This window comes from Nothoprocta perdicaria, unplaced genomic scaffold, assembly GCF_003342845.1.
Source record: "Nothoprocta perdicaria isolate Ctin4 unplaced genomic scaffold, notPer1 scaffold_23, whole genome shotgun sequence".
Taxonomy (NCBI): domain Eukaryota; kingdom Metazoa; phylum Chordata; class Aves; order Tinamiformes; family Tinamidae; genus Nothoprocta; species Nothoprocta perdicaria.
In genome coordinates, this window is record NW_020455455.1 from 4,420,361 (window position 1) to 4,448,109 (window position 27,749).

Here is a 27,749-nt window from a genome sequence, read left to right on the forward strand (position 1 = left end):
ACTTTCTGTTAACAAGATACAGTTTATTTTACATTTTATCTCATACAGAGATATTAGTCTCTGGTACCCTTAAGTATTTATAATATGTTGAAAAGACTTTGAAAATTTCTGCTTACACTTAAAGAAAAAAAAAAGTCTTAAACCCAGAAGTGTTCTGCTTTGATTCCCATGTAAGCGTGCCAAAGATGAAAGAGCAAGACAATTACAATGTAGTTGATGAATTCTTAATCTCAAAAACAGTGGTAAATTAAGGAAAAACACAACCTCGTTACTGGTTGTCCTTTTGTGATTAAGTATTAGTTGTCTGCTCTGCTTGACATTCTGTAGCCCTATTTATTTGATTAATTTAATCGCTGTCCTAATTAATTTGATTATTTTGTTGGGGGGTGGGAGGGAAGGATGCTGGTGTGGTGCTGTGGGCTGCTGGCGAGACGGGGGCGCTGAAGCGGTGCCGCCCCAGGACCCTCCTCGCCGCCGGTGCGCAGGGATGCGCTCTCAGCGCCCCTCTGTCCTCCGCGCGCCGCGGAAGGCGCGGATRGGGCTGCGCGCGGTGCGTTACGTAAACCCCGCGGGTCAGCCCGCGCGGGAGCGGGAGCATGAGCGACCCTTCCTCTGGCGGGAAGAAGGAAAAGGGGAAGGCGTAGGGCGGCTGGGGGCTCCGAGCGGGGCTCGGGATGAGCGCCCGGGAGCATTTCGGGCTGCTTTGACTCGCTCCGCGCCCCGGCGGGCGCATCTTTACGGAGCAGCTTCGGCATCACGCGGCAGCCGCGGGCTGCGCTCCCGCCGTCCCGGGCAACGGCGGCGCCGGCTGCCCCCGCGGGCGCTTCCTGCGCTTCCCCGTCCAGCCCCCGTTCCCCCGGACAGCCCCCCCGCAGYTGCCTGCGCCCCGGGATGTCCCCAGCGCCGGGAGCGCGGTGAGGGCACCCGCGAGACGGGGGGAGGCGCCGCCGGGCGAGCTTCTCGTTCCTCCCCGCTCCGCGCCCTGCGCAGCGCGCGGGTGGCGGCAGCGCGGCCGCGCAGGGCTCGCTGGAGGCCGGCGACCGCCCGCGGGGCTGCCCTGAGTCCTGGCCCGGGCCAAGGGGCGGCTTCGCCCCTCGGACTGACACCGCTGGCCGCGGAAACCTCCCAGAAACAGAGGGAGAAGTTGGCGTGCGCTGCCTCCCTCTCCCCCGCCTCCCTCTCTCCGCGCACATCCTCCGCCGCGGCGCATCCGCCCGCCCCCCGGCTCGCGCTCCCCCCGGCGCGGGGCCGGCGCTCCGCGGGATCCGGCGCGGAGGGCGCCGCGCTCCTTTCCCTCGGAGGGGTTTTGTCGCGAGCAGCGCTCCGAGGGGAGGCACCGCCGCCGAGGCACTCTGCCTCACCCTGCGGGGGAAGGGATTTGGGTGGGGGCAGGCCAGGAAGGGAGGATCTCAGCGGCTCTCCTAAAATCTATCAGCAGACTGCGAGGAGGGAGAGTTTGGCACTTGGCAGGCGGCGCTGGGCTTGCTTTCCCCGCGYGTGATGTCGCTGGACTGAGAGCCGCTTCGCCGTGGAAGTTGGGGGCACRGAGACGGATCCCGCTCCCCAGAAACCCCCCCAAAGCCTCGAGCCGCCTTCAAGCCCGGCGGCCCTTCCCTCGCCGCCCCGCTGGATGAGCGGCGCTCGGCGGACAAGGCGACCCGCCGCCTGCTAGGGCTGCTCTCGGCAGCGCCCGGACGTCTGCCCCAGCGCAGAGGAGCGGCGCGCAGCCCGCAGAGTTGCCTCGGCAGCTCCGGGCTATGGCGAGGCTGCGGAGAAGCAAACTAGCCGCTGGATTTCTATTACTTTTCCAGTGCCTGAGCGAGCGCTGCCAGCTCGCCGGCGGGGAGACGGCGCGGCAGAGCCGCGGTAAGCGACGCCGGTACCTGCCGGGCCCGGGGCGGGGGGCGCCGGGGGGCGGCCCGGGCAGCGGAAGGTTCAGGGGCTCTCCCTGCCCCCTGTGCACCCCCAGGGGAGGGTCTCATCCCGGCCGCGCTGGAGCTGCYTCCGGGGGTTGCCCTTCCCTCCATCTGGCTCCTCTGGCCAGAGAGCACCGCAACTTTATTTATTTATTTTAACCGTCGCCTGGGACTTTGCTCCGTTCAAGTTGGCGCTGCCGCTATAAACCCGCCTTGTCCCGACYCGTCCCCTTCCCGGCCCCTAAGCGGGGTCCCCGGAGGCCGCTCCCGGGACGCTCGCCCGAGCTCTCCCGAGCGGCGGGTGGCCACGAGGGAAGGCGCCGCGCTGGAGGCGAAGGAAAGTTGTGTTGCAGTGGGGGGGGCTCGGAGGGCACCGCGCACCCCGCAGGAGCAGCACAAGGAGGAGAGACCCACGGGGCCAGGAGGGAACTTATAGGGCCGGGGGAAGCTGCYCCTTAAGAGCAAGAGGTTTATTGCCGTGACTGAGTTGGCTCCTAACGTTATTAGGGTCCTCTAATTAGTCCTTGCTAGAGGCACCTGTTAATGCCACACAGCACCTGTAGTGCTTGCTCTCCAGTGACTAATTCTCCCAGCGTGGGGCTCCCCTTTGATGGCCACAGCCCGGGGTATTCTGCATTCCTGTGCTGTGGAGGGGAAACCTGCCAAAGGGAGGCTCAGAGTGCTTAGGGAGAGCTATTTAATGAACAAATGGGGAAAGTCACAGCTTTTGTATGACAAAGGGTTTTGAAGCAGCAGCTTCAACCTTATATGTATTTTAAAGCAATGCCTTTGTATTCAAAACAGCAGTACATTTATTATTAGCAGAAACACTGGGTCTCCTAGCATCGCTGGTGCAGAAGAGCWGCACCTTCATCTGTTCCTAAAAGGTTTGATACAAATGGAAGGAGTTGTATGGTCACGGAGTAACTGACCCGAACGGGAGAGACTTAGGAGGTTTTTGAAATGTGCACTGAGATAATATGCCAGACAGAGCAGGGATTTTCCCAGGCAGGGGCCTACCGCTGAGCTGGGGAATTGCTAAAGGACGAGGGAGCTCAGCAGGTTGCTGGGGGCTCGCATGTCGGTTGAGACCAAAGAGAAAAACTAGGAGGAGAGTTTTGATGTCCTGCTGATAAATTCATGCTGCTCTTCTTGGGGCTTTATGTAGCGAATGCTGGTATTTGCTAATCTTAATCCTCAGAAAAAAAAAAATATAAAACGTGGTGGTGAAATTACAAAAAGAAAATAATCAAGTTATGTAGCAGTGGATTGAGATCACGAAGTTTATTTAYCAACCTGCTGTTGTATCTGGAACAGAAAATGTCAGTGTTGACTAAATGAAATATAATTCATCAGTAGGCAAATAATCACTGAATATTACTGGTTTAGGCAGTTGAGATGTAATAGTCATTAATGTCTGCACCAAGAGGAGCTAAATAGAAGGTTTGCCAACAGCTTGCTTGCCCACAAACCATTTATGAATGTCTTGTGTCCTCCTGAACATGACATGAAATATCAAGGGGGTTATAGAAGCACAAATATTATTTTATTTTTAATACATTCTGAAGAATATATATACTAAAAGATTGTTTTCTGCAACTGGTTGGGTGGAAAATCTGGTGCCAGCTTTGACAGCTTGACAGCTAGATGTTTCTCACCTTAAAGTCTTCTCCTTTCCCCTTTGGATAAACAGTCTACATTATAACAGCAATAATTAATGCCATTAACAATCAAAGTCATATTTAACATATTTTCATTATTACTGTTCTGTTATAATGCTTGTGTTTGGAAAAACTACAGTAAGGGACTATTTCTAGTCAGCAAAAGGGTACAATCATTGAACGCAACCAGCAGTACTCTATATAATAAATATTCTGAAAACTTTTCTATAAATTTTAACATCTGCTTGTCCAGAACAAACCATTAGAAAAGGAGCAACTGCATTCAACTTAAGGCTTTGTGAGCCAAAATAAAGAAGGGCAATTCCAAAGTTTCACTCTGTTTAGCTTGTGCTGTATCCCTTCAGACTGGCTCAGACAAAACATTTAAAGAGTTGAAGTAGAAAAGAGCTCTTTGAAATAGCTGTAGGTTCTGTTTATGGGTTTGAGGGATTTCTTTTTTTTTTCCTTTATCAGGATGACATGTTTCTTAAATACTTAATAGCAAAACATCTTACTGAAGCTGAAATGAGATAACAATACTACGAAATGCAAAACTTTAAATATGCTCCTATAGCCAGAGCCGGACGAGGATTTCCAAGAATCAAATGAGTATGTCATGATTTTGAAAGAAACTGGACAGGTTTCATAGTTTTTATTTATTTATTTATTTATTTATTTATTGTCCTGCACTTCAGAATTACTGTGCTGGGTAAAAGCAAGTCAGATCAAGTCAAGTTGATACCTAGGCGTGCTGTAACTTGACTGGCAGCACCTTGATATTTAGAATCCAGGTTTTTGCAACAAAAGGTGGGAATCTGCATAAGCAGGAACCTGCAGGGAGCTKCTGGGGACAGGGCTGTCCCCGCTAGAGGGCACAACTGCTGGTCCAACCTGCACTGGACTTGCAACGCTTCCCTCAAAAGTCTTCCTCAGGTGGTGACCTGCCTTACACCTTCTCAGCGTATAGTGTTCCGTCAAGGCTTCTCTTTATGACAAAAATGCTATAAATCAGGAATGATGTTTCTTAAATTTAGAATTCGTGTGTATTTACAGTAATCAAGCTCAATATGACATGAATTCAGTGAACTGAAGCAAATGTGAGCTTCACATGAAAGCCCGTGCAGCAAGAAGCCCCTGGTGGCTTAAGTGAGGGCTTACTACTTGTTGAAGTATTCTCAGAGGAAGGTTTAATTCTTTTCTTGTTTGTTTGTTTGTTTTGTATTCTTTTGCAAACACCATAAGTCAAAATTAGGAGACTGTTATTGCAATTTCTCTTCTGTCAAAAAATATTCCAGAATCCTGATATAATTTATATTCACTGAACTACTGCTGTTTGCACCCCTCACTGTTCAGAGATGGGTAGAATTATTTTTATGGGATAAACTACTATTAAAAGGCTTTTTATCGCATTCACATGTATTTTTTTTTTTTTCATTGCCTGGGTTCTTTTGCTCATGGGGACCTTCAGCTGAATTACTACTTATTACACCATTCTATTAGAAAGTATTCTATTAGAAAATACACATATCAGTACATTCAAAATTACTTTTTTTTTTTTTTTTTTTTTTGTTTTACATGTGCTATGTGAATGAATAACATTATATTGGGAACTCTAGTTACATACAAATGTAACCCCTCTTAGCACACTGTATTTTACTAAGAATTTCCACTCAAAAATAAGAACCAGGATGAAAGTTAAAAGACTTGACTTCTTATTTTTCACTGTTCTGTTGTTACCATTTCCTCTGAAAGGGTGACTTGAAATATTGCTAGTAAATGAAAGGTAARTTAAAACTATGCTCAAGTTGATTTAGGTATTAAATTAGGTTTTGTAGAAACTCTTTTCCACAAATAAAGCATAAGATCAATACCTATAGTTCACCACAGGCTTAAAAATGCCTTGGGGAAAAGCAAGGTTTGGGTCCGGCTGTTAATATTTCTCTGCAGAGTTTACATCCTCACACTAGCACCCAGCAAAACTTGACTTGGTAGCCAGGTTTTTGCCAGGTACTTGGCACGGAGCTGATGACAGATAACAGGGAAACCAGCTTTCTGCACTGTAAACCAATGTGGAAAATGGAGAAAAAAAAAATTGTAGCTTAAAAAGTTCTTTGATGTGTGGTGCAGCAGAGCCCTGCGAGCCACCTTTCCATGGAGGTAGGCAGGGGATGGCCATGACACGGGAAGCAGGTTCAGTCTCAATTCTTTATTWAAAAAAAAAATAGGCTCATCATTTGATTCTGTTCTTGATAAAAGGCTCAGTGGTTCACCAGCCTCTCTGAAGCGCTGAACAGCTCTGCTGGTTGCAACTTTGAAGACACGGGTGAGCAGAAAGCTCTGTAGCAGCTTCAAAACCCCTCAATGCTGCAGTGCCTGGGCTGGAGAGCACTGGTGGAACTGGAGTGAGAGYGTTTTGAATTACCTATGTGGCCCATGCTTCCTGAGATGCCTGAATAACGCTGCACTTGAGAGGCAGTAGTTGGGGTAGGCGTGCGTGCTCCCACCTAGGCAGAGGCAAGTAAACAAAAGATAATTTGACACTTGKTATCTAGTAAAAGGGAGTGCACTAAGCTCGCCAGCAGCGTGAAACTATATCCAACTGGAAGCAGCTTTGCTGAGGGGTGGGCTGGGAGTGTTAATGTGGTGCAGTTGGCAAAAGGTGCATTTACTAGGCCAGAGAATTGCACAATCCCAGCAGGAACTTAATGAACACCGGAGATTGCGTTCTGTGGAGAGGTATGTGGAGAACCCATGCTAAGTGCACGTGGGTTTGTTTTTATTTGTGGCTTTTGACAAACAAGCATAAAACTTTGCAGAACTTGCCTGGAGGTAACGTTTGTGAATGCCAAGTGCTGCRTTTCATCCTGAACTACTTCCTGCCCTCCTCCCCTTTCCTTTTTCCTCATCCAAGTAATAAACATAACTTCAATTAGCACTCTTTGCTGTCGACATTGAGCAATTGGTTGTGCTTAGTGTCCTTGTAAATGCTGCTCTTGGAAGGAGCATAGCATTGCATCTCCCTTGACCAGAAGTCAGTGTGTAGGAGGGTTTCCGCTTGCATTTGGCCCAACTTTTTACTCTTTTGAAATGGGAAAATTGAGCTGCTGACTAGGACATGTCTAGGGCTCATGCTTGATGCTTGATTTAAGCATTCAGTTTCAAAAGTTGCAAGTGCCACAACAGGATGCATCAATAGAAATATGCAGATAAATGTCTACATGAAGATATGTAAGGATGTACAGAATGATGTTATCTGCTCTGCTTACCAGTGGAAAGATCCCAAATGCAATAATTTCTCCAGTTTTAGGTGTTAAGAAGTCTTTGGCCTAATTAGAGTGTCCTAGGAAGAAAAATGGGAAGATTATATTAGGATGAAACTTCAGAGGTGAYAGTAACAGTATTTAAGTACATACAAGATTTCTGAAAAAAAAAAAAGAGAGAGAAAAGGGAATAACTCGCTCTACACAGGAAATAATTATTTAAATTGCAAGTAGGCAAACTTCTAAATGTTAAGGCTAGGGGAGTAATTGTCTTTGAGGAGTCTTCGCTGCTGAAATGATCTGGATAAACATGTATCTGAAATGTCATTTTGTCTGGAATGGCAGCTGTTTCTGCCTTGAAGCAAACGGCTGGACAAAATGACCTTTCAAGGTCTCCCCCAGCTATCTTTGAATAATTTGGTGTGGGGTTTTAGTGGGCTTTAAGTGACCCAGAATTCACCTTGAGCTCAGTATCCAGCAATACCAGGAAGAAAGCAAATGCTCTCAGAGCTTGAGCGCTGTGTCCCCCATTTGTCAATGATATATGTGGTTTTAATATGATTTTAATATGTGCTTTCTGTCGCTGAAGACAAGCTAAAGACATTTTAAAGTGCTGCTTTATTTATAGTTCTTCTGTTGTGACATAAGGCTTTTAAAAACAGAGTCTTAATTGGCCTTTACCTTTTACCTTAAAAGGCCTTTTACCTTTTAATATTGGCACTACCTAGGTTCCATTGTAGATGGATCTTTTCTTTTGTTCCTTTAAGACATTCTTGTAGTGACTTTTTTGGACTATAAMCATGCATCCCTTACCCTATGCCTGCTTAATGAGCAAAGAAAAACCCTTGATTTTTGAAGGCAAAAATCCCCACATGGAATATATAAGCCTTTCCATTTAACCTATCTTTGATAATGTTTCAWATAGATGTTGTTTCACAGTTGATGCTAGGAGCCCTGGTCCTTTTACTTATAGGTGTAATTGAGCTGTGTCAAAGGGCTGCTTATATTGCTGTGCTGCAATACCATGTACAGCTCTTACTGCAGCTTCCCTTTGCTGTAGTTACTAGGGCAGCCTGTCAAAAGTCAGGTGCGTGCAGCGCAGCTGGTGTTTGAACAGGGTACGATGCAGTAGTTGTAATGATCAGTTCCTAGTTGTGTTTATTTTTTTCCTCTATTCAAACATTACTGGGTTTTTTTCTTTCTTTGTTTTCTTTGATCATGCTGTGGATCCTGCAAATATTGAATAGGCAATATTGAATCTGTGTGAGCAGACTGGGGTATTTGTGTGAAGAGATGGGCTTTCCTCTTCCCATGAGTTTTTGCTAGGCCAAGAGTAAAAGGCAGGTATCATTCATATGACTTCAGCATTCTCTGAGAGGGGAGTGTTAAAGGGGAGTTCATCACTAAGTAGGTTCTGCTCTGAGGAGTCACCAGAATAACTAGAAATCCAATGAAAATTGCTATCTTAACCTCTACAGAAAATTTGGAKCATGTACTCAAGTTGTTTTTGGAGGTCAGCATGACTCTTTTATTAATGTAGTTTCTCTGTGACATCCCCCAGCTGGATGTTTCAGTTCTCCTGGGTGAGCAAATGCAACTCTCCTTTTGCATTTGCAGGCAACCCTGCATGTTTCTCAAAATCCAGGCTCAGCCACCCCCAGGTAGAAATCYACAGCCCTTTGCTGGGAATGCTTTTATGACAGAACTGTTCTCAGAGTTTCTTGGCTCTTCTCTTCCGTGCTTCATCCTCCAAGGCAGGTTCTTATTCCTGCCTGCTTCAGAGATAACAGAACAAAACAAAAATTTTGATTTAGGATGGGAAATTTAACTTTGTAGTCCTCTGTAATTGAGATTGCCTATTGCCGACAATTTGGTCACACACTATAAACTCTTTAAGAGCTCACCATTTTATCTTGTAGAAATTCTGCTTTTGTTTGATGGCAGAAGAGGGAGGAATCAGTAGAAAAAATTATCTTGATCATGCAGTTGGTGGGTTTTTCATTTTATAAGATACTTTTCATTCAGGTTGCTTCTTGGTTAATATGATATTCATGAGGCAACTAAATTAAAAGAGCACATTTTCCAGATTGCAGTTGCTGTAAAGATAATAGATTTATGGTTTATTTGCAGCGAAGGCATTTATGGACTAGAGGCTTAGCATTTGGTGTACTGCAAAATCCTGACCTCAATATCAACACAATTTATTACTGGTTCCACTATAAATGTGTATATACCCATCTAAGTGGTAGTCTCAAGACAAAGCAAATGGACTGGGTAAATTACTTACCATTATAGATTAACATCAGTTTTGGTTTTCATTTACTTTCTTTGATGCATCTATTATTTATTTTCTTTTTTAAAAAAAAATCTTTCACAAATAAAGCATTATGTAATGCAATCCTTTTTAGCTAAGTCTTGCATAAATTGCATAATAAACTGCAATGTACAGTTGTAAACTGTGAAGGTATATAGCTTTTTGCCCTTACATTTAATCAGGAAAACTCAGGCTGTCTTTCTCTAATTATACATCAAGCTAAACAAAATAATAATTGCCTTTACTTTTACTGATATTAATGTATCTAGTCTTCACAAAACTTTTTTTCTGCTAAAACTTCAAACTATTGGAGTCAGTTCCTTCCTTCCATTGCGCACATGTGCGTGCTCTCTCTCTTTCCATATATATAAAGTGTCCTAAAAATTACTTACCTAGAATACAAAGCTAGAGGGGGCTTCCAAGGCCATCCAGTTCTTTTGTGGTATCAGAGATCGCTGTGTAAGAGACATTTGCACTAACCTCTCTATTTCACAATGGGCTGATGGGCTCTTCCCAACCCAGTGTAATGGTCTGCAAACCCAAACTAAAATACATGCATAATGTGCCACAGAAGACACAGGACATTGTGAACACTCAAAGTTTGTACAGTAACAAGGAATTTACTGATTTGAGTATGCCTGACTTGAAATTTTGTCTGTCTTTACTTATCTTTTCATGACCYGATTATTTTTCTTTATTTGACTCAATGTAGCCTCTCAGTTTGGCTCCGTGTTAGCCTCTGTTTTCTTCCATGCRCAATCACATGGACAATTATTGCAGAGTTATTAATACTGTTTTTACTTAAATTCAGAGTTGTTTACCAAAATAAAGTATAAGCATAACTGACATGAAAAATGGCTCCTCCTGTAATCAGTTTTTCACTATGAATGGGGAAAAGGAATTACCACTACCTTTTGTCAGCCTCTTTAGTTATACTGTATCCTGAAAAAGGGTCTAGTATTTAAGAGGAGGCAGGTCGATATCTCATCTGAGATGCTTGACGATTAGCATTTCAAACTTTGAACTTGCTTATTTTTTAATTGTTGGTAGATGTGAATTTATGTTAKCTCAGGGCTTTGGAGTTATTTTAATCCTTTAACTTTGTGTCCTACTGCAAGCCTGAATTCCTCTCCTTTTCGTAATTTGTTTAGGTTCTCTCTGAGGTTCAGCACTAGATTTTTGATTTCTTTAACCCTCAGCATGCATTTTGTACTATCTGCTTCTTCATTCCTGCTTGCAGGCCACACTTATCTTACAGCTTTCTCAGTTAATCCTGTAATCATCCTAGCTATGTACTTTATATTCATTAATGTCCTCATTCATGGAAGACCTTGTAGAGGTAAGGTAGTATCTAAGTTTTACAAATAGGAAGGTAGTTTTAAGAAGTGACTACCTTGCCAAAGGCCTTCCCATCTCAGAGTGAACAAGTCGCTTTCTTCAGGAACAGCCTCATCTTCCCATGCTTCACCAAGGTCAGGGCAGTAATTTCTTGCTTTTAAATCAAATCATTGAATTCCCTAATCTTAGATTTTAAACTCCACTCAAATTTTTGTTTGAATGACCTCCATCTATCTCAGAAGAAAAATCAGACTGGAGATGACTTAAGGGCTCTGATTAGGGCCAACAAGGTTTGGACAGGAACTGATGCAGATGTTGCCATTTCTGATGTTCATCTTCTCTTTCAGGTTTATAAGGGGACATCTCAGATGTATGTACAGCAGATCCAAAACTGTCATATTTTCTAGTCAGATGCATTAAGTTTTTTTCCTAAATATATTTGTGTCTGAACAAATAATTGGGTCCGATTTCTGCCGATTTGCTTGCCAGTTTGGAAATTTGGAAACTTTTTGTTCTTTGTTTTGTTGTTTTTTTTAAATGGCATTCAGTTTTTGGAGAGAAGAAAATTATGGTGCTTCTTGAACTGTAAAATTATTTTGATGTTAAGAAGCAAGATTCAGTAATTACTGGTCAAAAAGAAAGATTTCTAAAGCAATCATTTTGCRGTGCTGCTGCTTTGTGAGTAACATCTAATTCTTTAGCCTTTTAAAAARTTCATCCTCCTCACAAAGACAGTATTGTAAGAGGTAGAACATTGTTATTATACTGCACAAATATGATATAAGCTTTCACTGGGAGTGAATCTTCATGAGCTTTTAAGCAGAAGTATTACTTCTGCTTATATACATGTATGTATTTATATAGAGTCCAGAAAAAAACACACTATGCCTCTGATGCTAGGAATCATGCTGAAGTTTTCCGGAACAAATGTCAGTTTAGTACCTAAGTGAAAACAGAACGATAGATCTTCTAATCTGACTGATGCTCTTTGGTGTCTGCTCTTTGGTCACTGATGGTGATCTTTTATGTAGAAATAGTGATAAGTAAAATAATTTTTTTTTTTAAGAACTGTATTATTCCTTGCTTGCAATGCACATGAGCTCCTCTCCTTAATTTTGAAAGGAAATTTAAATAGTCTTTTCTGGGATAACAAAGCCCTTAGTGAAAAAAGTGGGGTTTGTGCTTCAGAACATCTGGGCTTGCATCCCTAGTCTGGAAAATATCCCCTACTTAGGTCTGTGTTTAAACATTTCCTTAAGAATAACATAGTATACAAGTGATATCCTGAAGGTGGGTGGACTGAAAAATATSTAGAGCTCTATCATTTCTTTTTAATCTTGGACCTTGGGATTCAGGTGGCTTACAGGTTCAAGGCCATTGCTGGGAACTGTTCGCAACAGCAGCAATTGTTTTTTGCTGTTTTATTCCACAAATAACCTGAAAGGTTTCTGGGGAAAGGGTCTTTCGGCTTCCAAAACGGATTTACTGCCAACTCTCCACATGGTTGTACTGAGCAAGAGCAGATTATTGAGTAATCCATGCTGTGGTAGGTACATGTCGTATTGTATTTAAGAGCTAGACATTTTTTTCTTTTCATATACAAGACATATTTACACAGACAGAGTTAATATGATTTTACATTTTATGATCTGTCTGCAAATGACTGAAATGTGGACTGAGATTGAGAAGCAATAAGCACTCACAGATTACATCAAAGTTAAGTGTAAACACTTATTACATGATACTTCTTAGATGCAAATTTATGGCCTATTATCTTACTTTTTACCCAAACAAAATTCTCATTAGCTTCAAGAGGTAGCCCAGAGATATTAATAAATCACTTTTTTTTTTAATCCCTGACAGACATAGATAATAACTAACAGTAAGCTCTTTAAGAAAGCAAGCTATGTTTATCTGCAGTGTTTTTAGTGTAGGTTGTATAATAATAATTCTTTTATCTTTAGTGTTGTCCATCCCATTCCTATATTTGAATTTCATTATTTTATCCCTCTTCTGTTTTATGGCATAGCTTAATAGAGGTACATACCAAGTCAGGATGCTTCCTGTTTTTATGTTAGTGAAATTTAAAAACCAGCCAGAGATGTCCCATGTTTAGTTATGTCTTGTGCTGACACTGTCCTGTTTTGTTCATCATAAATCCACTTCAGCTCTGTAATTACCTAAGAGTCTTTGAGAGGGCCACAAGTAGAGTTGTGAGACCAGCCAGTTCAGCCTCTGTTTTCAAGAATCTTTCTGGAGATCTGAGAAAAAAAATTGTTGGACTTTTATGTAGAGTTCAAATCTAATGTGAGATTTTCTGTAAAGAAGAACTAATCAAACAAAGTTGTAAATTTATTGTCAGAATAACAATAGCTACTATTCTTGTAAGTCTCATGTTGGCACAGCACTAAAATATAATTGAAGTGTATGCTTAAATAGAAGTGCACATGAAAATCCTTTGCCAAATTGATTTGTGCTGCAGTTTTACATAGTAGGTGCTACTGAAATGCTTAAAGGGGCTTACATACTTAGAATTTAATTCAGGAAAAAAGGAGGTTTAATTCTGCTCAAATGCATAGCTACAGTATGCTCCTATGAGTGCAGTTCGGGCCAATTTGAAAAAAGGCTTTTGCCCTCACAGTCTTCCCTCTAATTTTATACTGTGCTCAGTAACCCTTAGAGTATGAGAAATGTGGRATCTCTGGTCACAGCACTGGATACTATTTTCCCATGGGTAGCAAGCATGGGTTGTGTGATCTTAGCAAGAGAGTAAGTGAGAGTGGTTTTCCCTTTGCATGAAAATGGATGGGATCTCCTAGAGGTGTTCATTGCATTCTTTGAAAGTGTTTCAGATTTGGAGGCTGGAAATTTCCGGTTGTCTGTTTTATTGCTCATGATTATATTTGTACTATCTACTTACAATGTAGATAATGCAATTGATAATGCAGTCTGCTTAGTTGGAAGGGCAAAGGAAGTATGTTGACTTTCAGAGAGCTTGAGTGTCTTGAAACGTGTAGAGGGGAAAGGGACAAGMAAAACAGAGTCCTTGGGTTGAATGTGAAAGTTCCTAAAACATTGGTGGGAAAGGATGAATGGCTGATTCAGTTCTCTGCATAAATTTGAGTGGCCCTATTAATTCTGAGGTCCTACTCATATGCCTAAGGGTGTAACGGGAAGAGATGAAAACATCCATGTTGATATCTAATTGTTGATATCACTCAAATTACAACAAAAAATAGGTTATTTTGAGGACAAATATTCTGCTCCTTTAATTTAAATCTCTAGGAAGCCAGGGAGAGAGGAGATGGGAAAGGATATATTCAGGAGTTCAGTAGGGAAGCAGTGTTCTTTTAGGAGAAAATAGTGTTTTATATTCTAATTCAGTTTCTTGTTCAGTCTTTAAAAGCAAACAAGACTCTGATAGTGTACTCTGGAAAGGCACAGAAAGGAGGAACTGTCCATTGCACAGTTCAAGGAATGTCAGAAATGTCTTTATGGGATGTGTGAACTGGAAGAGGAAGGTTCCCTACCTGAATCTCCCTGCCAGGTGACTGCTCTTATCAATAGCTACCTTGTAAAAATATCTGAGGAATGAAAAGCCTTACTGTCCAGGTCTGTGCCAGGTCATGCTTCCAGGCATCATGGAGCAAAGATTCCSTTTAAGTGCTTGAACACCTGGTTTAGCTAGGGAGCTTGGCATGGGGGAGGACCTGCTGCTGCTGCTGTGTAGCACTTCTTTTAACATTCATTTGTTCTTACATTCATATAAACGTGCTTTTCTGCAGAGGAAAAGAAAATGAATAACAATGATAATTATAAGTAGAAGCCGGCTTTGCTTGGCCAGTGGTAATTTTCTGTATATTTACAGCTGTACTGTGGCAATAGTGGTTTAACTGGTAGTTTGACAGAGTATCCTCTGACTATGATTGTGGCTCTGCAAATCACAGCAGAAAGCACTAAGATATAACCCCAAATAATGCCTTCATTTTAAATGGGATGCTGCATGTAAATGTATTCTGCTCTCGCTGTGCATCCCTCTGCAGTTGCAGGCTGTATTTCCTTAACTTGTTAACTGACATGGAGGATCATTTATCTTCGTTTGCCAAGGCAAATCACTYCAGTCTTAGTGCTTTCCCACGAATCCTAAACCATGTTTCTCTCTTCAGAAGTGCTCATCCCCCACAACTCACTCTTTTCATCAGTAAAAACGCATCTCTGCTCTTACTCGCTTGGGAATTTCGATGTCCACCTGCCAAGGTATTAGTAGAAAGTTCATTGAGCTATAGCTACTCCTGCTGTTCAAATTTATCCAGCCAAATGGCATTTAAAAATAATAGCCATCACTCTCCAAACACACTGAGAAATCCCACGTGCATTTCATGATTTAAAAGCATGTCATGTACTTTTTCTTACTCCCCTCCCTCTGGGTATTTATACTGCAATATATTTTATGTAGTATTTGTTATTTTAGAATGAATGAGGTGAATATGAATTTTGAAGTGATAACTATTTACCTAGAATGTTTTCTGTAGATAYTATGATCATCATGTATTAAAGTGCCCTGTGAAGACTGATGGATTTAGCCACAAAACTGCCATGTCTAATAACTACTATTATTTATTCTCATTTTAGCAGTGGAGCACTGAAGTATTGAATGACTTGCCAAGATCACACACAAGAGATTTGGAGTATGTAMAAAAAAAAGATCTTATGGTCCTAATTTATATTTTCATGTTTAACCTTCAGAACAGACACTGTGTATACTTCAGGGAGCTGAGACTGCAGACTTAAAATTGAATCTACAACTACTAGCTAAAACAGAAGTTGATAGCATCTCTGCAGTTTCAGAACTCTGCCATTGTGCCAAGAGCTTTTTAGCTCCTATTTAAATACTTGGCAATCCAAGATGGGTCATTCCTCTCTGTTGCTACAAGATGCCATTGAAGCTTACTGTTGAGCAGAGATGTGATTTTTTGGAGTAATTAAGAAATTTGTTTTAATTCCATGGAAATACCAGTGTATAGTTTTTTTAAAAGAAAAAAATGTAAAATTCTGAATTTTATTTCTTAGTCATTTTATACTTTTGAAAAGAATAGAGAAGATTTCCTTATCTTTCTCATCTTACTTTTCATGTTTTATGCAATGTTAAGAAGAGATAAAGTTCAAAGCAGAGATTCCTGACTACTGTGGAGGAAGGAGTTGTCATAGAACTGGAGGTCTAAAAGAGAGTGGGGCTACGTTCAGCATTTCCTGAGGTACTCAAAATTGCCCCAGTGCCAGAGGAGTACCTAATATTGTAGCATGCAGAGATAGGCACAAGATCTTTTGGATTCTGTCCTTGCCCTAACGAGTGCATAGTGTATAGCCTAGAACAACAAGGGCAAGTGCAGGGTGCTGCACTTGGGGAGGAATAACCCTGGACACCAGTACAGGCTGGGGACTGACCTGCTGGAGAGCAGCCCCGCAGAGAGGGACCTGGGCGTCATGGTGGATGACAAGATGACCATGAGGCAGCAGTGTGCCCTGGTGGCCAAGAAGGCCAATGGGATCCTGGGGTGCRTTAAGAAGRRCGTCTCCAGCAGGTTAAGGGAGGTGATGGTCCCCCTATACACAGTCCTGGTGAGGCCACATCTGGAGTACTGTGTCCAGTTCTGGGCTCCCCAGTACAAGAGGRATGTGGAGCTGCTGGAGAGAGTCCAGCGCAGGGCTACCAGGATGATCAGGAGCCTGGAACATCTGCCCCATGAGGAAAGGCTAAGGGAGCTGGGCCTGTTCAGCCTGGAGAAGAGAAGGCTGAGGGAGGATCTGATCAGTTGTATAAATACCTCAAGGGAGGCAGTGAGGAGGATGGACTGGCCTCTTTTCAGTGGTGGCCAGCGATAGGACTAGAGGAAACGGCCACAAGCTGAGGCAGCAAAAGTTCCACAGGAACTTAAGAAAACACTTCTTGACAGTGAGGGTGACAGAGCCCTGGAACAGGCTGCCCAGAGAGGTTGTGGAGTCTCCTTCTTTGATGTTCTTTAAAACCCGCTTGGACGCAGCCCTGTGCCATGTGCTCTAGGTGACCCTGCGTGTGCAGGGGGGTTGGGACTAGATGACCTCTGAGGTCCCTTCCAACCTTCGGCATTCTATGATTCTATGAAGTAAATGTCTAAGCTATCTAGGAGCTCACTAATCCTTGATAGAGATTCATCATGTTACTGAAGAGTTCTGAAAGAAAAGAGGACCAACAAACCTACCCAAATGTGAACTGTTAATTTTCTTATGTAATATATGCAACCAAATATTTCAATCTAATTTATAGGTCTTTTCCAGTGTAAAATTAATGACCTGTACCATTTATTTATAGGTCTGCTATAAATTAAATACATCAGCTGGGAGTTTTTCTTTTCTCTAAAGAACAATTACCCGCTTTGGAAATCTAATCAAGTTATCAAGTAAAATTTTTGTATCACTTCTAACAGATGTACATTTTTATGAATATTTAAGCTAGATTTTTAGGGAAAATAGATTAAAAGTTTTCTAGTCATTTTTCTAATATGATCTGTGAGACGTGCCCTACTTAGCTTGGAATTTCTTGCTTTACAAAAACATGATACCTTTGGAATCCTCTCAGAAAAACTGAAAATATGAGAATTTAGTTAATTAGATTAAATTTATAGTTATGTAATTTTGTAGCTGTTATCCTAGGTTCTTCATCTTGAGCGTTTAACACTGATGTCAGTGAGAGATAAATGGCCAAAATCTCCTTAAACACATGTACAGTATATACAACTTATGTGATTATATTTTACACTTATTTTGGATGAGTTTACTTTTTATTCACTTTTAATAACACCAGATAATGTAAAGGCTGTACAGTGAGCTTAGTGAGGCCTTCGTTTTGGGAACATAATGGATTCCAATGATTTAACCTTTATCTCTGTATTTGTTTATAAATATATTTAAAGACAACACTATATTCATTATACAATATGTGTTTTTTGCCTTCATTTTTCATTCTTTATTTACTCATTTATACATTGGTTTGCATGTTCTCCATAATAAGGATATGATTTTGAACTCTTGATGTACTTATCTCCCAGAGGAATATTTCCTTCTTGTTTTGAGAATGTGCTCCAGTTATTAAAGTTTTACTTCAGTTTATTGATAGGATGTGTTTTCACAAGAGGACAACCTTGTTTTTTTYCTAGCTTAGTTGTGCCTTTTTTATTTATATGCATTAAAGCAGGMGATCAGTAGATGTCAAACAGCATCTAACAGATTTTCCTTAACCTTACTTTTTATTGAAACATTCAAATGATAAGGAATTTACTGTTTCAGTTTGGACAGATGTTGAAATTCACATATGCACCACAAATGAGGGGAGAAAGCTATAACTTCTAGATTAGCTCTAATAAAAACGCTTGCTATCTCTTTGCCATTTAAATTTGCTAATATTTAATATATTTTTTAACTTTTCATTTTTACTAGTATCCCATAGTTTCTAATAAYTATTCATAGTGCATACAAGCAAAATGACTAGAGGGGGATATTAGCATTAATGTTACCACTATTTTGGAGTCCACATACAAGCAAATTTGAYGATAATTGCTATCTGCTATCCATACTGCTATCCTTAAAGATAGTGGTCTAAATTTGCTTTCCTTACTCCGTCAAATATTCCAGTGATTCCAATAACAATTTACCTCTTAAAAGTTCATATATGTCCCTTAAGGAGCAGCTAGAGTCTTAAGTTTTTGACATTGAGGCTCCCAATGCTTAGCCAGGTAGGAAGAAGGGTGCACAGTGAGCTGAACCTCTCAAAAGATTTTTTTTTAATGTAGCCAAAGGTTATAGCTCCCTTTGAAGATTAGGGCAAAGCTGCCTTGCTTTCAAAGATGGTTAGAATCAGGGGGTAAAGCTCAGCCTGAAACAAAAGGTTAATTGTGTGGTATCAATACCACAGTAGCTACTCACTGCATGAAAACCAGTGCATAGGGTGCAGGATCAAGTTTCAGGGGAGAAAATCCTCTACTTATTTATACATCTAATTGGCTTTTCTTTAGCAGGTGGATTTTTTTTGTGTTTGTCATGAATTACATACTACCCATGTAAAAAGCAAATAGTAAGAATAAGCTTAAATTAAAACAAGATGATTTGAATTTCCTGCTCTTAAAATCTTACTTGATTAATCGGAGACGGAGGAACTAAAGAAATTGGTAACACCTAATGACTTTTCATAAATAGAATATGCCTGTGTAATTTCCTGTTCTTAAGAGCTTTATGACCTCTTCAGCCTTGACTACCTGTCTTTTACTGCAGTGCTCCATCTGCTAAAGAGAATGAATCTTGCAAAAAATAAGTCACAAGTAGTGAAACAGCTTTGTTGCTCTCTCATAGCAAACTATAACTGGCTTTTTCAGGGTTATTCTTTGTTAGAACATCAGAAGTGATGTATATTGAAGAAGGTCTAATTATAGGTCTAGTGAAATATAAATAAAGAACAAACTAAGCAGGACCACAGATGTTAAAGCAAATTATATAAGAAGCTTGGTTGAAAGAGGAGGCTGTTTTTACAAATTTATTAACTAACCAGTTTTAGCAAACACATTTCTTAGTCTCCTTACCCCATAACAACAAATTTTAAAAGTTCTGACCTAAGTATCATTTTAGTAACAGTTTTCTTTTGTTCTGCAGATAGATTTATAAGCAAAATGTTTTTTTGATCATTTCTTTAAGACTTGACTATATTGGAAAAGTGTGTCACCAAGGGGAAAAAAATGAAGCTTTCTTACCTTTCACTATTTTTCTATGACTGTCTAGATTTAAAAAAAAAGGATTTTGAGTTTGGGTAAAAAAAATGTTAAAATGTCTTGATAAGAAAAGTGCAAAGATTTTGGTCTTTTTAACTTTTGATTCAAGTTGTTCTGTTCCATATGTTATAGTACTTAATTTTATTTCCTCAACTTCCAGAGGACAAACTTTGAAAAGTCAAGGAAACTCATTATCAGGTCACCTAGAGCTGAGTTCAGATAGTTGCATGTGTAGGAGTTTAGAAAATGAGTGAGAAAGATTGAGAGAGTGATTTAGTATCAAAAATGCTAAGGCTTTCAGAATTTTTTAACAAGAGCAAGGAATTTTTTTGGATGAGATTCTATGTAACTTGGGGGGAAATCTGTTAAGATATTTGCAATAAGCAGAGATTCTCTAAGGAATGGGGGGGAAAGAAGGTCAGCAAAGAAATTTTTGCCTTGCAGATTTAGAAATGAGGTGAAAAGAGAGATTTTTCCAAAGTCATCAAAGTAAGAACTTGTCAAGAATTATGAAAACAGATACAATACAGATAGAAATGAAGGGAACAAGAGAAGGGTTTGTACAGTGGGGCTGAGATTTATGATTTACCATAATCACCAAATAAAATGAAATGCATGCTTTCCATCCATATTAGTGGTGATGTGGACTGTGCTGGCACACATAAGAAGATGCAAATGAGCATGGGAAAATGGCAATCCCACTACCAAGCTGCAGTATAATTTACAAGATGAATGCACTCATTTTGGCAACACACACTATATAAATCTGTCAAGCTTGGAGTTCTGTGATATGATTAGAGAATAGCAAATATCATGCCTGCCTTACAGAATAAGAAAAAATAGTGATGCAGATAATTATACTCTTAGGCTTTAGAACACATTTTGAAACAATAATTTCAATTTCATAATAATTTTGAATTAATAAAATTATGATTGGTGTATTATTCACATTATGGTTTACTACTGATTTTTAAGAATTGGTGTGAAATGAGAGAGAATGTAACCTGAACTAGCCAAACTTGTATTTAGCTGACTAATCTGATGGCATCTATGAGGGTAGATGATTATTTTAGTCTTTAGTAAAAGGAATTGTGAATTGCGGTAGGTCTTATTTTACCGCCTTGCCAAAAGCATCTGGCGGGGTATCACAAGCAAGTTGTTACTTCAGCTCAGGAAAATGTTTACTAATAAAGAATTATAATAGACTAGGAAAGATTCCACAGGGTAATGTTGAAAGGGAAATTATGAGTAGCTTCCCTCCAATCAAGCAGAAATRTTCATGAGTTGGCATTGAGACTGGTATTTTTTAGTATTTCCATAATAAATTTGGCATAAAAAGTGTGAATATGGCAGTGAATTCCACTGTTGTACTGATGACTCCTTTTAATTTTTGCCAGAGGAGGACTAGAAAATTATGTAAAAACTAATTAGGAGATATTGGAGTATGGAAAGGGCATGAAATGATACAATATTGAAAGTCATATATTTGATGACTGATATGCACAATTCCTGCTGTAAGCTCAATGTTTGAAAAGGATAGGAAAAAAAACCCTTAAGAATGCAGAAATATTGGACCTTAAAATACACAGCAGAAGTGGAAAGCAAATGTGGCAGTAGAAGATGGGAGAAGAAGATTTTTCAATAGAGATATCTGTGCACTGTTACACTGGTAGAACYGAACCTTGAATATTGCATGATCATCCAGTTTCATGAAAAAGACTTGACTTGCAGCAACAACAATGACAACAAAATGCTATTTGGAGATGAAAGGGACAGGTTTTTCTCTGTGAGGTCGGATGAGTCTCACTAGTCCTACCAAAAAAAAAGGAAGATGCAAAGATGCAGTGGCTTTCTTTAAATATATAATATATCGAGGGAGAAAAATCAAGGAGGAGGTATTTGAGGTAAGGAATATACATTGACATGGAAAACTTTATGGTGTAAACAAAAAGATTAGTAACCAAGAAAGTGGTGAGATTCTGAATGAACTTCCCATTTCAAAATGAAGAGTTCATGTAAGAGTAAGCATGGACRATTTATGAAACAAAATAACATAATGGATACATGTGGTCCTAGGGTGCTGGAGCAATGACACAGAATGCTACTTTCAGGTTATAWTATGGATAAGTTTACGGATAAAAGCAATATTCTCGATAAAGGTGTCTTAGCCAGCTAGGGGTGTGGTGAGTGAGCCCTTCCATGCTGCTCAATGAATCTTCAACAGGAAGCACCTGCAGGAGGAATGCAAGGGAAGGGTGTAGCCCGGAGTTTCTGGTGGAAAACACAAACGGGCATGTTTTCAGGATGCAATCCACATTTTTGACATGTGCTCTATCCTTGCAATTCACTTTATGCCATCATCTGAAAAGATACTTGAATCATGCATGCTTGAATCCAGAATGACCACCCTAACTTCCACAGCGGGGGAGCGTGCCAAGGAGGAGATTGCCCGTGAGCCTCAGCTTTCAACCTGCTACCAGAAGCACCGTCTGCAAGCATGGGCTGTATCATAAATTCCTTGCTTCTGCTCCRGTTGTCCCGACAAGAACAATTTGCCTGTTTGCATGCACTAAGATATTGTATCATGATTGCGCATTGCTTGTTTCTTTGTGCTGTTGTTTCCTGTATGCTGCCCATGTGCTGCTCGGTTCTGGTAATGACTCCTGACAGCTCAGGCTGCCTGGGCCGCTCCTGGCTTGCGTTCATCTCACATCTGTCCGCCCTGCTGACTTCTGCACAGCCTACGCAGCGCAGCCATGTAACTGTGGATTTCCCCCCATTTTTTTGTAATGATTCCAAGGTGGATTCTTGCATGGCCCTGCTGTACTTCTTGGTGGATTGTACAAACCTTGCAGCACAGTTTTAAAGCCCGAGAGGATGGCTGTTGATAGATTTTTATAACCACTGTGGCCCCTGTGTAGGGGAGGATCATGCAGGGGAGGATGCAAATGCAGCCTCAACACTGCAATACTGGAGACCAGTCACGCACGGCACAAAGCCCTTCCCTCATCCTTAGGCTATGTCTTAGATTGTATTAGAGTGAAATAACTCTGGGTATTTTGCTAATGGTATGAGAACAATTAGTAAATTTTTTTTGTTATGTGTTACTGGTCTTTARCTAGCAAAAGCAATTTAAAACTAAGCTAGGAATTTCAGCTGATTAAGAAAACTAAAGATGTTTAAAAAATAAAAGATTGAGAGAGAGAAAGAGGAGCAGGTGATTATCATTCTGTATGTGTGTGTGTCCCAGCATGCATGGACAGGAAAAAAACAACTTTTTAAGAGACAAATTATTATGGCTCTGGCAATTCAGCTTGGAAAATGGAGTGAGWGGATCCTAGCTGTTCTTCCTTTCCTTCCTGGGATGTCATTTAGACAAAACAAAATAAAACAAAACAAAAAGGGYCCCTCAGAGGTTAGGTTGCAGAGAGCATCTTGAAAAAAGTGATGGAACAAGCGTCCAGAARAGCCCCCTCAGTGAGATCAAGCAAACGCCCTGCTGGTGCACATCTGCACGTTGGTCTGACAGTCACCGAACTCTTAGAGCAGCTAGTAGTGTATTTTGTTGTGTTTATCTTCATGGATCTTGTTTCAGCCTTGCAAATCAGTTGTTTCGAGGGCAAAGGCACTAAAACACACTTTTCCCTTGGTGATGTTTTTCTTCAAGTATCCGAGAGGGTYGCAGAGCTATACAGGCCAGTCCAAAAATTAGAAGACTTGGCTATATCTGTGCGTAAGAAGCATCTACTGGTTATCAAACTCGTCTAGAAAGTGCTGTTGCCTGCAACTAATGAAAAGAGTGCCAGTTTCTAGGGTTGTCAGAGAAGCTGAAACTTTGATACTGTATTATTAAGGCCTGTGAATACATGTTTTCAAAAGGCATCCAAATTAGACTTCAGGAAATGAAGACTTCAGTAGAGTTTCCTCTTAGAGTTAAGCTACCAATCCAGTTTTCCGAAGATCCAGGTCCAGGTCTTTCACGTATTGTYTGTGTGAAAGGACTTCATTTGGATTTGAGAGCAGTATTTCCTTCCTTCTGGAACTTTTTACCCATCTGTAGTGAGCTGTTAATACATTTGAATGATTTTTTGCAGCAAGAAAGCCTCCAGTATGGTTTGAATCACCAGATACTACTTTCATGCAAATAATCATGGAGAGAAAATACAACCACAGCTGTGGTGYTTAGGATCCAGAACTCACTTGTGTTCTCTGGGCTTCTCCACACACAGATAAAGACCTGTGCCCAAAGGCTGGGCATGGAGATGGAAAGAGGGAGATGGCCAAGGGATCATTAATGCCTACCCAATTTCACAAATTCCTGCATCGCATGATAAGAAACTTTAGTATGTTAAGCTGCCTCTGCCTTCAGAGATYCCAGGTGAAAACGTATGTTGCAGAAATTGCTTGAAACATAGTTGTGGTTTAGGAACTGACTGTTGTTAGTACCTCATTTATTTAAGATAACCATCCCCCTCTCCCTTTTTTTTCTTTCTTTGTTTACTGGATATCAAAGACACATCTGGTAACTGGAACCAAAGCTTGCATTCCATGTTAGTTTGACAGCAAATGCTTTTTTTTTTGCCTCTCTCTCTTTCTGCTTTTTTCTCTGATTTGCTGTAGCACTGATTAGATGTACAGTATCCTATCCCATGCCATTATTATCATCCAAGCGCTGATTATAACAGGGCAGCAGATGTCAGAAAAACATTATAGTAATAAGGATGTGAATGTAGTAGCCAAATTTTGCTTTGGCTGGAAAGCTGCATAAAATCCTTATGAGGAGCAAATGCGCTGGTATTTTGCCACATACCCATTTAATATATTCTTCAAAATGATTTTTAAATGCTTAATTTGAGAAAACAAGAATACAAAATTTTACGTTTTCTTTGGTGATAGTGGAGTATATTTCTTCTGTTCCACTGCATGGAGTGAACAAGCAACAGATTCATGGTGGTATGGTTTTCAGGCTTTTTCAATATTGGTGATACCAGCTTGTACRCCTGCCTTCATGAATTAAACTTTACCGTATACCTGTATATTGCTGTGATATATGCAGTTTTAATGACTCCAGAATTTAATGTGATGAGTCGTAAGAAAAAATGGTATTTGTTAAAAAATAATCCATTGGCCTTTTTGTTTTTCATATGTAACTTTGAGTTTTTAAGATTTTTATACTTTTTTTTTCCTGCAAGCCAAAACATCCTCATCAGTGGTAGGACATTTGCACCAATTTTTTAAGAAAACAAGGTGTATGTGAGCTAATGGTACTTTGTTTAGTCTGAAATCTATGAGAGCCCAGTGGGCACATGGACTTTTAATGAAGCTTAATCCTCTGCTCCATTTGTTGCCATTATTAGGTCACCTTTGCCCACCGAGCTTTAGGTTTTCAGAGCAGTTTATTGTGYCTCTCTGTTTGGGGGATCTTCACAAACTTGGTAGCCCAGCTTGCAAGTCACAATAATCCTTTCTCCAAGCTCTCCTTCTTGGAGCCACGCATTGCTGTATGGAGAGCCTATTGTTTATGCCCATATAATGTACATGTCCTTTGTGTCAAACTTAGCATTGAAGAGTGTTGCTTCCAGATCTGTGGCTAAACGCTGAGCTCTGATTTAGCTGAAATTGTTGCCTCCCCTCGTGACTGCAGAACTTGCTCTATGGCTTTTTCAGGCAGTTGGCAAGTAACTGTAATGACTGCACTGATTTTATGCAGCAGTAAATGGCAAATGGTGTAAACAGATTTCTGTCCCTGCTGTCCTCAAGAGCAGACTTCAGGGAAGCAGCCGCAAAGCGAAGTTCAGTTGTTGGTGAGGAAACTTGGAAGGGAAGCAATAATCATAGCATGCTGTTATCTGCTAGCATTTGGAACAGGAGCCCGGAGTGGGGTCTGCTTCTCTTTTATCTTTATTATCTTTTATTATTGTTATTTTAACGCTGAATGTCCTTGAAAGCTGGCTAAGTAGAAGGCCACAGGTTTGATTTTGTTACTGACCCTGAAAAAATAGAAGTATTGTTATGTTTTCTTCTCTAATTAGAGAACAGTATCACAGGATTTATAAATGAGTATTTAATTCAATAATACAGTTTTTTTTTTCTCTGCAACTTCCTTAAAAATATTTCTCGCTATTTGTAAGGCAGCTGCAATATGTGAATTATCATGTTGTGATCAGCTTTGTAAGTCTGGCTTCCACTTAAGTCTCCATTATTTTAAAGCCAGAATGTGGTTATTCATGTGTCATCTGGTCCATTTATGTTATTTCCCTCTTCTCCACTTTTTTTTTTTTTTTTTCAGAAAGCCTGTTTGAATGTGATCTTGAAAACTGTGGGGAAGTTCTGTCAATGGCAGTTATTACAAGGCTCTTGCAAAAACTGTTAAGCTATATGAAGCTTCAACACATCCCTTAAAAATAGAATTAGGATATCTTAAAACACAGGCATTTTTCAGCCTTAGGTTGGTTATATATATAGTAAACTTGAATTGCTTGTTTGCACACACAAATATTTAAGTGTAGTTTTACTGAAAGGTTGTTTATGCTTTGTTATGTTTAATTTTTTCAGTGTTCTTTACTTAGACCTCACACTGTAAAACTTTATACTGCTATAGCATATGTCCTTGTSTGATGATTTTTATTTCAGGTAATGAGGGGGACAAGTGTTCAAGAAAATCAGCATTGTGGTTTCAGTTATCTCCTGGGGCTCTACCTTTGGAGCATACTTCCACAGTTTCTGACTTCATGAGAAGCTCTGATTGAATAATAGCCTTGTATTCAATTAGGAACTGTGTGTTTTTCCCAACAGAATATGGGAAAGATGGCTATTTTCCCATAAGCACTCTGTTTAATTTTCTTGCAGTCTATCTCCGCATTACACATTTGCTGCATCTGTTGTCATTCATTAATTTTCCTTCTGAGTTGCTTGTTCAGTCATTATTTTCTGCCAAGTCCTGGAGAATGTATTTATGTGTTTTTTTTAATTCCATATTATTTCTGAGAATTAATTACAAATTGAATAATTTCCTATCTGCTTGTATACCTTCCTAGCAAATGATGCCTGGATGTGCATTTGACTGTATTCTGTATTCATTATTATTTTATGTATTTCAGTTTCTGGAGTAATCATTAATTTGACAAGTACCTTCCGTTTTTCTGTATCGCAGGGATTGCGCAGTTAGAGAAGGAAAATTATAGAGAAAACAAGCAGCAAAACTGAATCCCCTAACCTGTATAGCTAACCTGTACCTGACCTGTACAGCTAATATTTCTTTAGCTTCCAATTTTAATACAGTTTGGGTTAACCTGATGAAATGAGTCTAAATAAATAAACAACAGATGATTTKATTGAATGTCCAATACTATTTGAGTTAATGGGCAGCTCCTGGATCAGCAGAACAAGCTTGTGCTGTAATGGATTATTTTGTAACTGCGATTAAACTACAGCTACTGCTTTAGAACTGTTATAGAATTGGAAGCATTTTGTTTTGAGGAGCTGAGCATTTTGTTTTCCCTCCCTGGAGCTGAGGGATGGCAGGGAAATGAGAGAAGCAGAGGCATGGGTTGCTGCAGAAGCACCTGCGAGCGTGTGCAGGGCTCTCTGGAGCAAGCTGTGTGCAGGGTAYACCTGGCTGCGTGCCTGCTCGAGCACCAGCTTCTTGACTGAGGCTCCTGACACACACAGTGATTGGGAGCATAAAGGGCTTTTTTTCTTTTTTTTTGGCTCAGATGTTTGGAGGTACTTAAGCACCTCACAGCAGTGGGATTTGGCATCTAAGTGCCTTTCTCACTAGGTCTTTCACACTTTTTRCAATGCATATGCATACAGGGAAGTTCATCAAGCAGGGCTTGTGTGCTGAGGACTTTGGTCCTGGTCCAACATAACCTCTTAAACCTGTGCTCAGTTGTCAAGCTCTTGGGTAATCCTRTTGAAATACCTGTGCGAGTCCTTGGCTGGATCAGAACAGCTTGGCATCCATTCGCCTGGCACTGTACAGAGCTGCTTACACAGCCAGAAATTGCTCCTCAGGACTCCAAAAAAAAAGGGTAGTCAATGCCAACTCTTCTTGTATCCTTTAGGTCACTGCATAGTTACTGGACAGAAATGATATTTTCTGTGTGGTGACCCATAACTCAAAAGCTGTGTCACCACTACTAAGCTGCCCAGTGTCAGCCGTGGAGAAGCAGTGAGCGTGCACTGGTGTGTGCTTATTGTCCTTTTGGGTCAGTGACTGGTGAGCCCTTTCAGCTTCATTGAAATGTTGGCAGTTCAGGCGCTTTTATATAAAACAGTATTGTGCCTCTCCTAAAAACGAGCAAATGGGAAGCTATTGATTTCACAGCCCGTTCGCTTTACCGAGGCTGATGGTGGATGAACAGAAGGAATGCACTAGGTAAACTTAATCCGAGGTCTCAGTAAGCATTTCACATAGCCCAATGAACAGTAGATATTGTGCCCTGCCCAGTCTGGAAATGGTG

General features: G+C 40.7%; 1 protein-coding gene across 1 annotated transcript in view; it reads left to right on the plus strand.

Annotated features, from left to right (window-relative positions):
- Positions 1–1,385: 1,385 nt before the first annotated feature.
- PLXDC2 (plexin domain containing 2) overlaps positions 1,386–27,749 on the plus strand; it is a 241,609-nt gene continuing 215,245 nt past the window's right edge. Inside the window, exon 1 of the mRNA XM_026039454.1 lies at positions 1,386–1,866. Within this exon, the coding sequence (XP_025895239.1) occupies positions 1,758–1,866 (109 nt within the window). The 5' untranslated portion in view covers positions 1,386–1,757. The remainder of the gene's footprint in view (positions 1,867–27,749) is intronic.